General features: G+C 45.3%; 2 protein-coding genes and 1 long non-coding RNA gene across 4 annotated transcripts; 1 reads left to right on the top strand and 2 right to left on the bottom strand.

Annotated features, from left to right (window-relative positions):
• Positions 1 to 3,398: 3,398 nt before the first annotated feature.
• On the bottom strand, positions 3,399 to 4,367 carry LOC147441571 (uncharacterized). Its single transcript, XM_086483451.1, has 3 exons — positions 4,068 to 4,367; positions 3,552 to 3,965; positions 3,399 to 3,449 (listed from the first exon to the last, which is right to left on the bottom strand). The coding sequence occupies exons 1-3, from the start codon at positions 4,365 to 4,367 to the stop codon at positions 3,399 to 3,401; spliced, it is 765 nt and encodes a 254-aa protein (XP_086339577.1).
• A 3,449-nt stretch (positions 4,368 to 7,816) lies between these two features.
• LOC147441570 (uncharacterized) lies at positions 7,817 to 10,613 on the top strand. The gene is made up of 2 exons (XR_015184322.1): positions 7,817 to 9,485; positions 9,664 to 10,613. It is a non-coding gene; the product is annotated as an uncharacterized LOC147441570 (long non-coding RNA).
• Positions 10,397 to 12,656, bottom strand: LOC147441569 (uncharacterized). Of its 2 annotated transcripts, XM_086483157.1 has the most exons (3): positions 12,079 to 12,656; positions 11,763 to 11,922; positions 10,397 to 11,681 (listed from the first exon to the last, which is right to left on the bottom strand). In XM_086483157.1, the coding sequence occupies exon 3, from the start codon at positions 11,589 to 11,591 to the stop codon at positions 10,530 to 10,532; it is 1,062 nt and encodes a 353-aa protein (XP_086339283.1). In that variant the 5' UTR covers positions 11,592 to 11,681; positions 11,763 to 11,922; positions 12,079 to 12,656; the 3' UTR covers positions 10,397 to 10,529. The 2 variants fall into 2 exon arrangements, with proteins under 2 accessions (XP_086339283.1, XP_086339282.1); XM_086483156.1 differs by having other exon boundaries at positions 10,397 to 11,922.
• Between the last annotated feature and the right edge of the window lie 2,013 nt (positions 12,657 to 14,669).

The raw sequence follows: 14,669 nt of genomic DNA, 5'->3' as shown, positions 1-14,669 counted from the left end.
CCCCCAAATATAAATGAGCAGGTGTGGGTTGTTTTTTTCCTTTTGCAGGCTCAGTCCAAGAACTCCCCATCGCGCGCGCGCAAGAGAGAGAGAGAGAGAGAGAGAGCGAGCGAGCTTGCTTGCTTGCTTGCTTTTCATGGCTTAGCAGCAAGTGAGGGGGGAACGCTCATCCGAAGGGAACTCATCTGAGGGATCTCACTCTCTCTCTCTCTCTCCCCTGAGTCTCAATTCTCAAGGATAGTTTTAGCCTTTGGGTCTTTAGCTAGCACACTGGACTCTCTATATTACCTCCACCCTAGAGCTTAGTTGTCAACCTCCTTGCGCTGCTCATTGTTGTCTGTGGGCGCTCTCAACCATAGCCAGCCTCCATGCGCTGCTCTCCTGGAAGTCTATACTCACCCTCTCTCGGTGCCCCCGGCATCCCCCCATCATTTGCAGATCAGCCCGACCTGTTACCCATGTTTACCTATCCCTGGAGATCACTGGAGGTCCTGAACACATATTGCTCTGCTCAGCCCCTCCCCTCCCCTCCCCTCCCCTCCCCTCCCAACTTTTGTAGTGCAGGCACTCTCGCAGGCAACCTCATGAGTCGCGAAACACCTTGCCCTCTGATCAACACAACACGCACCATTCAACAGAGCTGTAACACGCACCATTCAACAGAGCTGTCAGTGCACAAGCATTTGATTCCAGCACTTGCCTTGAAAAAATGGGCGTAGCTCGGGAGTCGGGAGTAAGTGCAATTGCTGCCCAGCACATGCGATAATAGATTGTGAGATATTATCGTATGGAATGCAAGATACTACCCGCAGCTCAAGTATATATAGCCCGACAGAGAGAGAGAGAGAGAGAGAGAGAGAGGATGTATTAATTCGATATAGCAGGCTCTGCGTGCATGCATGCTGCTATTTGTGTCTTCTTATGGGGGGAAAGTCAAGACTCTCACTCTCTCTTTCTCTTTCTCTCTCTAGGTAACGGAGGCAACCAACTTTGATATCCCCCTTGCATGGCCATGCTTCAGCCGGGTGGGGTGCAGCTAGCTACTCTGATTCGCCTCTCAATTTCCATTTCCAACAGCCGCTAAGCTAGAGCTAAAGAGGCAAGAAATCCTCTGGCTTACAGAGCAACTCTGGGAAGCTCAAGCGCCAGAGAGAGAGAGAGAGAGAGAGAGAGAGTTCCTGCAGCTTATATGGCGAAGCTAGGAAAGCCTACAGCTTAAAGGGCAAAGTTGGGAAATCCTACATCTTACAGGTAGGGGAAAACTGGGAAGCTTAACCACTAGAGCCATCCCATTGGGGTAGCTGAAGAGGCAAGAAATCCAGCTCCACCACAGTAGACTCATTAGATGGAACTACTTGCGCTTCACAGACAGATAGCTCTAGCACATCTAGCCGGGCGGCCACTTTCCAGCCATCAAAAGATCCCATGGCCTAGAATCCTAGCCGGCCGGCCGGCATTCTTGAGCACAACTTCTCCGGCCGTTGACGGCCAGCCATTTTTTTTACCAACAAACCTGCCGGCCGGAGGATGGCCGTGATGCTTGAGCACAACGAAGGCAACCGGCCGGTCAGCCAAAATAGTTGTTTAGATTATATAGAGCTCTTTTTTTTTTGTGTAGTTGCTTAGGAGCGTGCTACAGGGGGATCCAATCCGTCAAGGACACCCGAGGATCGAACTCGGCCCCTCCACAGGCCATGCTCACATTGTCTATGAGGGTTGCCCAAGCCTCCATAGACTGATGCGAACACATACGTGCACACACACACACGCATCCACACACATAACACAATGTGCACAATGCAAACTTTTTTTTTTGTTTTTATGATTAAAATGCATGCACACACGGCACTCCATAAAATGGTTTTGGGTTTTTTCAAGAATAATGCTCCCACATGCACAAACCAAGAAATATAAAAATATATATATACATGTAACACAAGAATGTAAGATCACAAATATGCTCAAGACATACAAACCCTAAATCTATCAAAAAAAAAAAACAAAGAACAACCTGTTTGCGAGCCTTCTTTCCTCAGTCTTGCATAAACCCGCAACACACAAGAAATAAATTTAGACAGATTGAAGCGATTGAATAAACACTCAACACGCATGAACACATGTGCCCCTAGGTACCTGCAAGCATCTCAAGCTCGTTGGGAATTGCGTGTAACAAAATCATTGAACAATGTTGCACACATCTTGAGTCCAGCGGCCCGTTGTCGGGTTACCGTTCGCCACCTTAAGGGCTCAGTATCATTTGGATGCGGATCATTAGCATCACCGGCTCAGGTTCTCCTTTTGCTTGAACGTAATTATGCAATACACAACATGCTATTACCACATTTGGTGCAAAAGGCAAATTCACATTGAGATCTCGCAAGATGCGCCATCGGTTCTTCAATATGCCAAATGCATTTTCTACCTTGACCCTACCCTTTGCAACTTGTTTGTCGAATGCATTCTTGGTAGCCAAGTCCTGTCGTGCTTTTGACTTGAATGCTTTGAGTAAAAAACTAGTGGGTTTATATGCAGAGTCTCCAACAATGTAAGGTCTAATGGACACCCTATTCAGTTCTATGAGTGGTCTACTCAGAACCTCACAAGCTTTCATTTTTCTATAGACTGATGAGCTCTTGAACACGGTAGAATCGTGTGAGCCTCCTGGTGCATTGCAAACAATATCCCAAAACATTTTCTTTGAGTTCACTATGCCTTGTAGCAAAACGCTATGAAATCCATGGCGACTAACATACTGTGCTGGAAAGAATTCGTGGACCGGTTTCCGGACCAGCTTGATGTGTGTGCCGTCAACGGCACCACACATATTGGGAAGACCAGTGATTGCTTCAAAGTCACTACTGATTTGTGCAAGGCGTGCTCCTGAAGGAACTACAATCTGACATCTATTCAACATTTCTTGTTTACATAGGATACCGACTATCAATTGGGTGTACTTTCGGATTGTGGAATCCCCTAATCCGAATAATTGTGACAGCGTACGAGAGGAGTGCCCATGGGCGAAATGCCAAAGCACACAAGCAAGTGCAAGGTCAGCTTGGATAGGATCCCTACGGAACACCTTCTATGGAAGATGGGGCAAAATGAGGTCCTTCAGCTCATGGAAAGCTTCGAATGCCATTCTATAGTACATCCTAAAAGTGGTTTGGTTTTCAACACGAGACACACTCCAAAATCCAGAGTGAATGGAATGCCAAAACACAACTTGTCTTGGGTAGCACCACCACATGCGTGGCCGAGTAGACAATAAACCATCTTCCAACAACATGCACACAGATGACACACATAATAACATGAAAGAGATGAACATGAAGTATGTGTCTGGGGTGCTTGCACCCGGGCATACAAGACGAGAAATGTCTTCATCATTAGGATTAATGTCATGCCAATTGAAAGCTAGAAACAAAAACAATTCTGCTGCCTCGATCATCCTACACATAAAATGCAAACACAAATTGATACATTTGCAATTGTACAAGAACACACAAGTGCAATCTCGCTCCCTCCCTCAAGAGAATGTTAAGGTGGCTTACCTTTGATTTATTTCCCAGCGCTTTAGCTATTTCCGCTTGCATCCGCATGTAGATGTCCATTCGTTTTGTGTCCTCCTCTTGTCTTATTTTGAACAGTCTCTCCTCATGCTCGCGTAGCTCCTTTGCCATCCTCTCTTCATGATCGCGTCTTGAAAATTCGATGGCTTTCATGGTGTCCGACATTCCTTTCCACCCATCACCAAGCGCCCGAGAAAACGTCCCTAGTGATGCACGCTTAGGCTCCTTCACTTTTTGTGATTTTACCCCCGGACCCAAACCCTCGCTACTATCCTGAACTGTTGTGCCATTGCTTCTCTCCCCTGTGGTAGAACCTGCCTCCCCATCCTCGTCTAGATCCACATGCTGTCCCTCCTCACCATCTCTGTCACCATCGACCTCATGCACGTCGGGGGTCTGTGAGGCAGAACTATCGAAAGCTCCTAGAATGCCTACACAACGTGGGGTTGTTGACCATAAGGTGTCTAACAACTCAAAATATTCCCAGGTGGACCTCACCCCTCCTGTGGCGGTTGTCTTTCCCTTCTCTTTTTTGTATTTTTTACGCAAGGTGTCTACTTTGTTTTTCACTTGCTCACAACTATATTCCATTTCAACCTCTTTGTTCAATTGGTTTGTTACTTCATCCCAATATTTTGGTCTCAGATTGCCTTTCCTTACATGCACCCACCTCTCTTCGTAATGCTTAATGCATGCTGTCGTAGTAGCATCAGTCCACTTTGCATCGATGAGGCAGGGCCTCTTTCCCTTGTTTTGTGACCTAGAAGGATCCGAAGGAGCTATGCTTTGGGTAGACATTGGAGCTACTGGGGAGGTTCTAACTGTAGTAGGAGGTTGAGTCTATACAACATGGGGTGCAATACCAACCTGTGCAATTGGAGGTCCACTACGTCCAACAATAGAAGGCCTAATGGAAGCAATGGTAGAAGAAGGCCGAATAGAAGCACTAGTAGAAGGTGAAGGGGACACTCCAATAACTTGAACATAAGACCCCGAACGTCCACCAATCGGTGTATGCATGGAAGGCCTAAGAGGCAAGGTTTGGTCAATGGGAGCAGTAGTTTGCAATTGGGACGGATGACCAAACATGCCAGCCACAGGAAAGTTTTGGGACTCAAAAAGGTTTACACGATGGTTTTGGGATTCGACTAAGGTCTCATCAACTGGAGATTGCAGCCAATTTTCGTCTTGAAGCATACTCATGAAAGTAGAGTCATTCCCCAATTGTGTACCCAATACTACATCTTCGTCCGGAGACTCACTCTCTTCAACCCTATTCGACCTACCTCCCCCTCGGGCACGTTTCGGTACGCGGACATTGAAATGGCTCATTTGAAAACCCTGGCCATCCACACACCCATCCAAGTCACAAGGTGTTAAGGTTCAAAAATACAATTCTTATTTTGTGTGTGTGTGTGTGTGTGTGTGTGTGTGTGTGTGTGTGTGTGTGTGTGTGTGTGTGAATAACAGTATGAGAATCAGCTTTATAAAAGTTTGAATAAAGCTTTATAATCACAATAGAAACTTGAATAAAAAGTAAGAGAATTAAGTTTGAATAAAGTTTATTAATAATCTAAAGGTTTAGAATGGAATGAGTTCTGAGAAATAGCTGAAGATTAATACCATTTTCCATGTCCAGCATAAAATGAACTCGTTACTATTATTTTCAAAACCATTTTCCACGTCCAACATAAATTGAACTCGTTACTATTAACCTGGCAAAGCATAAATTGAAAACGTTATTTCCAGCAACTATTAACCTTGCTTGCGAAGAGCTGATGATTGCTTCCAAAGACGATTGCAATGTGCTGACTGCTGTTGAAGGCGATGGAAGGCAACGGCATACAAGAGTGGGTATCTCACCTCAAACAGGGCGCAGCTGCAGTATAATGCAATGTAGCAGTTGCATGCGATATGGAATTAGCTTAGTAAGTAAGAATGGCTAATACTTGCATGCGATATGAAAGCTGAAAGCTGCAGTAATGAAGCGCTGCAAGGGATGACAATGGAGAAGCAAGTTTGGGCATGCGACTAAAGTAGCCGGGAGAGGCAAAGTAGGCCGTTGCCAAGAGTACGCGCTGATTGGTTGAGGGGAATGGCCTCGCACTTGCTGGGAGAGGTGGGGCATGGGCTACAACAGCCAGCCAGCCACTTGCCGGCCAAAAAAATCATACGCCACGTCATTAGTCGCCCCTGCCCGATTCCTTTTGGCTGGCTGGCCGGGCCAGTTGTGCTCGTGCTAAGAGTCTCTCTCTTTCTATTTTTTGCATGGTTTCTAGCCAAATGGCCCATCGGCCCTATTTCCACAGACCGGATTTATGCAGTGCGCACTCATAAGGAGTATAAAGTTGCAAGGTCTTTATATACAAGTACGCTCTCATCCTGCAGAGAGAGATTGCAATAGCCATGGAGCAGTTGTGAATGCTTGCAGCTTCCTGCAGACTTGCCCGCGAGAGAGAGAGAGAGAGAGAGAGAGAGAGAGAGAGAGAGAGAGAGAGGAAGAAGAAGAAGAAGAAGAAGGAGAAGGAGAAATCAAAGTGAAAAACGCCAAGGTACCCACAAATATGGGTTCTATTGTCTGGAGGTAAGGTCTGATCATTCAAAGTAACGCTCAAGTCAGATCCTAAGCTTCCTTTCAAATTATTTAGTGTACCAAAGGAAGCACCATTTACAGCAGTGTTGAAATCTGCAGTCGAAGAATTCAAGGTGCCACCACAGCCAAGTGCAATGATCACAAATGATGGTGTGGGTATCAATCCTCAACAAAGTGCTGGAAATGTCTTCTTGAAGCATGGATTGCAACTGAGACTTATTCCTCACAATAGGGTGGGATGTTTACCCTCTTGAATGGGCAAATGATGTTTTACAATAGTGGAGATTGTCATTGTTGTGTAGCCTTTCAATAAGTTTTCGGATCCAAAAGTTTCTGGAGAGAGAGGCCGCCGGAGGCGGCCGGCCATACTAGTGCCCCTAATGCATAGTGGGACTCGGCTCTAATTTCCAAATCAAAGTATGGTAGAACCTAAAAAGACCAAGCGTTACTTTTTATCACTTGAATTATTACTCTTGATCGATGCATGTCAGCCTATATCGTGTACATAGCTCACGAGTGATAGAGGGTTGGCCAAGGGATATTAAGTTGTGCCCTCAAGTATGGCCTTTATGCTACTAGCCACCAACATGGCACGACCTCATTACACTCCTCGCTACTCATGGGTAGGTTGGTTATTCATTCCTTGCTATCGTATTGGGCGTGCCACTGCCTCTACAATTGCCGCTCATTTTTTTGCTAGCTATCGAGGCCTCGCTTGTACGTGTCACTATTCACTTGTGGGGTTTGCCTCGTTACTAACACCTCCCTAGGGAGGTGGGATCAATGGCTCACATTAGGCATCACGAGGCGGGAGCAATCTGTGCCACATCCGATCACTTTTTGAACTAGGTGTGAACTAAGTGTGAACTTGGGAGGTATGTACACCACACCAAATTTGGTGTGAACTCGATATGAACTAAGTGTGAACTTGGGAGGGTATGTGCACCACACCAAATTTGGTGTAAACTCTATGTGAACTAGGTATGAACTTATTTGTGACGATGTGATCTATAGACTTAACACACACACACACCTTTCAACAAGTACACGGTACCTTAGCAGTTCGAGCCAATCTTAGGGGGGGGAGAGGGGGCATGGGTTCAAACTTCGGATCCAAAAGCGTTGAAATCTTCTGCATTCCTTAGACGATCCAATGGTCACAATTAATTGACGATCTTGAATCGTTGACCCAGCTCCCAAAGGAGGTGTCAATTAGTGGAAAGGGTCTCCCTCATAGCCCCCACCTACGGTGGCAAGTCCCCTCTTCAATGCTCAATAGTTACCAACAATGTGTGCCATAGTCCACACATTGGATACAATGCACATTGTATATGCAAAATTTTGAATTCGATTTCAAAAGCCTTTCAGAAAAGGCCTTTCCTCTTCATTATCAAGGATCAAAACTTTCTTGAAAAATTCCAAGGCAATTTTATATCATTTCATATATTTTAGAATGCCAATTTTAAATTCTTTTAAAATTTTATATGATTTTGTATATTTTAAAATGCCATTTTTAAATTCTTTTAAAAGGCTTGGAGTATGGCATCACGTTAAAAATCCAAACTCCAAATTTGGTATGGTCCTTTTAATGTCTAGATCATCCATTTTACTTGGCCATTTAAACAATGCGTATGGAGACAGACGTTGGCACTGCCTTTTACTCCGACGAGAGCGAGAGAGAGAGAGAGAGAGAGAGAGAGAGAGAGAGAGAGAGAGAAGAAGAAGAAGAAGAAGAAGAAAGACTATTAATTAAAGAGGAGAAAAATAAAACATACCTTCCAAAAATTAAAAGGGTGCTTCGTTGTACACGGGCTGAAATTCCCTCGTATTTACACTCCCTTTCTGCCGAAAGGCAATGCCAATAAAGGGATGCATTCAAGAGCTTCCCACCGCCTTTGAGTCTACAAGTGGTTTCTTGTGTTCCCCTTCATACTTACATTTAAGCCTTTAATCCTTAAAAGTTACGGATCTCCAAGGCCCATGGGGAGTCGAATATTTCTTAATGTAGACAACAACTACATTGATCTCAAGTCCCAGCATACTATGGAATGAGCATTCATTATACATGTACCCATTGATCGGTTACAAAGAAGAAAGAAAGTGGCTCCGATGTCCAAAACCGACATTATCTAGAAAAACACAGGATAGGAGGTTTGGGTGGAGGGTGTTAGGGCGTAGAGGGACTATAGTGGTGGAACTTGTGTAAATTTCCTGGTTTTCTTAAAGGCAAACTCAAAATCTAACACAATTTCAACCGGTTAAAATACAATAAACCCGGCTTTTTTTCTCACACACACCGGTGGTGATAGAGGATTGATGCCCAATAGATGCCATCACAAGAAGATTTAGAAATTTTCTCATGTAGGAAAACGGAGTCTTTTCTAGTGTTTTTCATACAATGAATAACATCATGAGCTTTTGCTCGAGTGGGGGGGTCATTGGTCCCCTGCCCCCAATCGTACCTAGCTAGGTATGCGGTGCCTCCCTCACAGAAGCTCATGATGTTGAGGTAAGTCGCAATATGGGAATTATTGTGAGAATTTGTCCAAAACTTCTTGTGCATGTGTTTGGTGAAGAATAGTTAGTATTAGTCTAGACCATGAGAAGATCGGGGGAAATTGAAGAAGTGAAAGGGACCCAGATTTGAAGCTATGTACATGCCATCTGTTGGTGAAGGCGAGCTAGACTCAGGCTAGATGGGGAAGCGGACAATGATAGGTAGAAAGGGGTGGAAGCAGATTACATTAACTTGACTGGGCAGCAAAGAGGGGGACCGATAAGGTGGAGTGATGGCCAAGGAAGCGAGAGTCATAGTACAGCAAGAATGGTGGTGGTTAGGGGTGGTGGCAGTTGGGGAGTTTGGTTGGAGACGATTGGAAGGGGGGGGGGGGGGGGGGGGGGGGGGGGGGGGGGGGGGGGGAGGGGTGCTGTTATGAATAGGTATTTTTGCAGACCTTTCTTCCTTTGCCTTATATATGGAGAGGGATCCTCTTCATCATTGCATTGCTCACGCTGGTTGCCCCATGCCCATGCACATGCACAGTGGTGTCCCTTTAGGCTTCCAACTTTGTTTCTGCTAGGGGGGATGGCCAGAAAACGAGTCGCCCCCCACCTTTACCATCCCTATGCTGTCTGAAAAACCAACTGAAATTTGAATTAATTCACTTCTAGTGTCCACCCACGACAATTTATTTTGACTGTTCTAAGTAAACCGGTGAGGAAGCACTCTTCCCTCTCAACACGAGGGCAAAGAACCTTCAGCTGCCGACGTGGCACGCCGGCGGTGGATGGAAGAAGCAGATTTCCCCCTCGGCAGTTGTTTGGTATGTTCACTTCTAGCGTCCACCCACAACGATTTATTCTGCTCATACATTTGTTTTAGCTCCAATATTTTCAAAGAGGACTACCTGTTCTAAAGAGTAAATACTACCGCAATGCTCTATAAGGTTTTCAACATGAGAATTTGCCTGCCATCAACTCAAATGTGGGCTCCTGCAACAGAAACTCATGAACTCAAGATGGGGCATCAACTAGACCAAAGCTCAACAGAGATAGTAACTCGAGAAGTAAAGGTGCCTTCTCCCCAGCCGACAGTCAAGTTATATTAATATGGCTAATTCTACATAAGGCTATCTGGATTGCAGGCAACACAAAAGTTCGAATTAGCATCGGACTGCACTACAGATGGAAAATGCATGATGAGAATACAGTACACCTTTCCTATCATTCTCCCACTAACAAATAGCTTCTTTAGTTTTTTTTCAATTTCTTCAAGCTGGTTTTTTTCAACTGCATCCCCAGATTTTCACGTGGAGAAATTGCACTGTCATGTCATGGGCTGGATGTTTTATAGCATACTGCTCAAGCCCACTTGCTGGGGCCAATATGGGCAGACAGAAATGCTCTTCCATACCACAGGGCCCCTTAATGAAATAAACACTAAGAAGGAAAAGCATTCAAATGAGGTCTTGCAAATGACATATCATGGAGCCTTACAAAACAAGAAAGATCTTTAGTGAGGTACGTACAAGCCCTTAATAGATCTCCCCAAACATGCTTTGCATTGGAAGCTTTCTAGGCATCTGTCATTAAGGGAGTAACACGCACAACCCACCTGTCACATATGGAGAGCAAAAGAGAAAGCAACAGGCTGAAGAAGACGCTGAGAATACCAAGCCACACAAGAATCGCCTAGTTTACAACCCAAAACGGAGAAATCAAAATTATACCATAGTGGTGCACCAATGAAAATTAGACACTGGATATTCAAACTCTTTGCAGTGAGAACATGGTGAGAAAGTAGCTAAATGAGAGTGGAGGTCCGGAACAAACAGATGCTTTGGCAACACGGATACACGAAGAAACTGTTATGAATTGTGAGGGTCACAGAGTTGAGGTTGATGCCGTGTGACTTCAAGCTGATTGACACGATCGCGGAGAGTCTTAACATACATGATTGTCCTATCCAGAACAAAAGCAGTATCTAGAAGCCCTCCCCCAGGAATCATCCTCCGCAAAGCCTTCACAGTCTTCTTTATCTTCAGCCTTCTGCTACTCTGGGCATTGTCACACTCATTTCCACAATTTGCCTTCTTATTAAGACCCAGCTCCCCTTCATACTCGTCAAACATCCTCCTCCTTTTGCAAGGGTTCTGCTCCGCTTCCTCTTCAGCTTCCTCTTCACCAGCTTCTTTGCCCAGAGACTCATCCGGAGAATGGCCTGTGCTTCGGACATCATCATCCTCATCTTCATCAGAACTCAAGAGAGCATCCAGATCCTCAGTGTTCTCTTGCATCAGCTCACTTTCAGCAGCAACCTCAGTCCTCTTAAGCCCACTGATGTCACTTCTATTTGAAGGTGGGGAACACCAAAGGGAAGTATTGTGTAGGCAATCCTGCTTGCTATCAATCGAAGGTCGGATTGCCACCTTCGACTTCTCTTCACAAACTAGGGTTTCGGAAGCCACATGTGGACCAGGTACATCTTGTGCGTCAAGAGTCCAGCTTTTCCCAACAACCTTAGCTGCGGTTTCAGGAACCCTAGGCTTCTGCGAAGAGACAATTTCGCCAGATGTTAGCGCATCTGCTTTAGGCAGAAACACATCATTCGGTCTGCTGGCTCTGAGGCTTTGAAGGGAGATGAAAGCCCCCTCAACCATCTGTTTATATTCTGCAAAACTAGAAGCTGAGCACTCACTTTTCACTTCCTGGTTCGGAATCAATACCTTACTATCCAGAATGCGACTTTGCACAGAACCAAACATGTCCTGCGCAACAGCAGGATGAAAGAAAACTCGACCTTTACCATTGCTGTGGTCGAACATGATAAACCGCTTGAGATGTGGTTGAGAGGATTGAAACTGCAATCCGCCCGCGAAAGGGTTGACGGCACAAACGGCACCCTTTTCCAAGTTGGAAAGAGAGCTCATTGGAGAATACTAGAAAAAGCAGCGAGCTCCCAGCACACGCGACCTAACTAGACTGCAAAGCACAGTTTGTAGATGCAGTTGAACGAAGGTCTGCGAGAGAACGAGTCAGACGGGGGGAGCCCTTGCAGGCGCCAAGGAACAAGATATACTGAAGTGATACTGGCACCTCACCTCATGATAACCTCCAAGGGGTTTCCCAGAAAAGAAAGTACTCGCCACTTTAAGAAATGTCCGCAGATGATTTGAGGTAGTAGTAACCAGCTGAGGACCGTATCAAAGCCCCCAGACAAATCTACGTAATAGGTTTGAGAAGCTGTCTAAAGTACTCGCCCTGCACATTCAGGCGAAAATAGCTCTTAGAAGCTTCAAAACCTGCCGACGGCGTGGACATAGCAGTTGAAATAAAATTGACCTCTCTCTCTCTCTCTCTCTCTCTCTCTCTCTCTCTCTCTCTCTCTCTCCGCGTGCCCAAGTATAAGTGGCTCACCTGACATCTGTGCACCATTACTGGCTTGCCTGAAACTTCGCTTCCGTGTTTTGTAGTCCTCAGTCTTGTGAGACGGGCTGACCTGTGCATCATAAACGCTCTTCTTCCTCCCCAACAGCCGCGCACACCAAGCCCAGAATGTGTACCGTGTATAGAAGAACCGAGTTTCCTGGAAAGAGAATTAAAGACCTGAGAGAAGAGAAGTAAGAACTTAAGAGGAAGGGAGGGTACTTGAGAGGTCATATGATGTTGTGAAGACGTGAAAAGTCGAGGATCTGATGAAGGCAGAGCGTGGGAAGGGAGGCAATAGATGAGGCCATGCAGGTAAGGAGCTCCATTTTCTGTGTGTCAAGCGAGGAGAGCCGTAGCCGAGAGTGTGGAAGATGGAGAGGGCCGGGCAGTTGAGGGAGAAAGAGTGAGAGAGTTTGCGTGTAAGTGCGTGTGACTATGTGCACGCGCGCGCGTGTGTGGTGCCTTGACGAAAACGAAATTGCGTGCAAGCTTGCGGACAGGGAAGCAAAGAGCAGAAGGTACGAAACAAGAGTGACAACACAGACGACGCCTGCTGTGAAGAAGAAGAAGGTAAAGGTGGGAGAAAGAGAGAGACAAGATGAAATGATGAGGGGAAGAGCTGTATGCTAGCGTGGGCAGCCACGTAGGCGGACGGCCCTGCGACTCTTGTTCTCATCAAGGGCCAGGCAAAGGTACGTACGCCATGCGCGTGCTGGGTAGATACAGAGTGACAGTGGAGGAGAGAGAGAGAGAGAGTGTGTGTGCGCGCAGCAGCTTTGGACTTCGAAGAAGGGGAGAGAAAAAGGAAATGCTAATCGTTGTTGTGAGTGGAGATTCGAGAAAGTAGAGAGGAGGCGAATCATGGATGGAGTGGTGCCAGGTGGCCACTGGCCACTGGCTAGGCTAGAGACAATGAGCCTCATATCATTGCCACTCTGTGAGAGAGACATCATAGCATATCCCTCCGAATCCTCTCCTTGCCTACATTCAACTAAGGTTTTGTACACCGGTGACCGGCCCCTCCCTCCCTCCTTTTCACACACACATTCACATTTAAGGCTCTGCTCACGCGCATGCCTCTCATTAGTTCAACCGTGCCCTCATTGTGTACGTCTGCCCCTTTGGCTTTTAGGCCATGTTCAGACTGCCCATGGATGTATATTGTTGGTCAATTTGATAGTAACAAGGTAAGCCATGTATCCGTGGGGCTTTAGTCCATTCAACTCATAGTGACCGGGCGGCGGGGTATAGTGTATTTCAACCGGCTAAAATCATAAAATCTCGGTTAGATTTTGAGCTTGTCTTGAAGAAAACCCGCAAATAGTTTTACACAAATTTTAGTGTAAATATCGGCAAAACCTTCCCTTAAAAACGGGTGTGGGGAATTCGAATAAATCTTTGGCGGCTTTAAAATTTCACATTAGAATAACATTGACTAGTTTGCCCTGATTGCTTTACTGTGGAGATGGTGTGAATTAAAAATGAGTAGTGCCAAGACTCTTTACCTCATCTCGTAGCTTGTTCCCGAGGCTTCGTACATCTCTTCCCAAAGCTTTTCCAAAAAGCTCTACTACCTCCAACTCAATTGTAAGTTGGGGTTAGTGGATGTGTGGAGGAAAAGCATTTGCAAACTATAATACAGAGAGATGCATTTCGTGTACAAGGATGTTTTTGCCCATCAAGAAAAGAAATTACCATACCCACATATAGAATGGAGTTGGCACCATCCTTTACATTGTTTAGAATACCACAGGGAATCTACCTTCTTTCTACAGTATTTCGATACTAAAAAAGTCACTCAAGAATGGAGGGGATAGAAGCCTTGTGATATTCACAATTGCCCTACCCCAGCTTACTCTCTCTGTGTCCATTCATTGGACACCATAGAAGCAGAGCCGTTGTCACCTCAGTTACAACTTTTTAAATACAGAGGATGTACATTGATTGCTTTAATGAGCAGATGATGTAAATGAATCCACTTTTGAGATCACCTAGCCGAAATTGAAATATGGAGTGTAAGTGCACCTTTTGCATTTATCGTACCCATCAAAGCACAAACCTTGGTTGAATCAAGTCATAAACCTTCCATTCATTGTTCTGCACTTGGCCACTAGCGTGTGCTTTGATGATATCTCCAACCAAAGCACAACCTTGGATGGATTGACTTCTAAATTTTCCATTTGTTGCTCCAACATGTTAGAGAATCTGATTCCTACTTTAGATTTAGCGGAATTTTAACATATGAAAGGAGAGAGTTTTTCTTAAGAGAGAGATTAAAGAGGAGACTATAGGATGTGCCGTGATGATTTCTTTACACATTTACACATTAAAACACTAGAATCATGCACATAATTCAAAGAAAATACCACAATTAAAATTGACAACTTGATGAGGACCAGAGTTGCTTGGAGTCGGTCCCCCCTCCAAAAGGTCTTGTCTTATAATTCTCTCTCTCAAAGAGAATTATAAGACAAAGAGCGCTTTGATTACAACACAACTTGTGCTCTTGCAGGGCTTTCCTTCAACCAAGAAGATGGTGTTCTTCAAAATTCCATGGCATTACTCTCCTTCCCAAGCCC

Source organism: Adiantum capillus-veneris, chromosome 15 (assembly GCF_014529385.1).
Source record: "Adiantum capillus-veneris isolate H3 chromosome 15, ASM1452938v2, whole genome shotgun sequence".
In the NCBI taxonomy this organism is placed as follows: Eukaryota; Viridiplantae; Streptophyta; class Polypodiopsida; order Polypodiales; family Pteridaceae; genus Adiantum; species Adiantum capillus-veneris.
This window is presented reverse-complemented; position numbering and strand designations above follow the sequence as displayed.

Bases quoted from the DNA above. Each gene is read 5' to 3' on its own strand.
- LOC147441571 (XM_086483451.1), bottom strand. From the start codon at position 4,367: ATGTCTACCCAAAGCATAGCTCCTTCGGATCCTTCTAGGTCACAAAAC. The intron at 3,966-4,067 runs GTGAGGTCCACC...TCTGCCTCACAG, and splicing joins AGACAACCGCCACAGGAGGG to ACCCCCGACGTGCATGAGGT. The intron at 3,450-3,551 runs GTAAGCCACCTT...TTTTATGTGTAG, and splicing joins CGCTGGGAAATAAATCAAAG to GATGATCGAGGCAGCAGAAT.
- LOC147441569 (XM_086483156.1), bottom strand. From the start codon at position 11,591: ATGAGCTCTCTTTCCAACTTGGAAAAGGGTGCCGTTTGTGCCGTCAAC.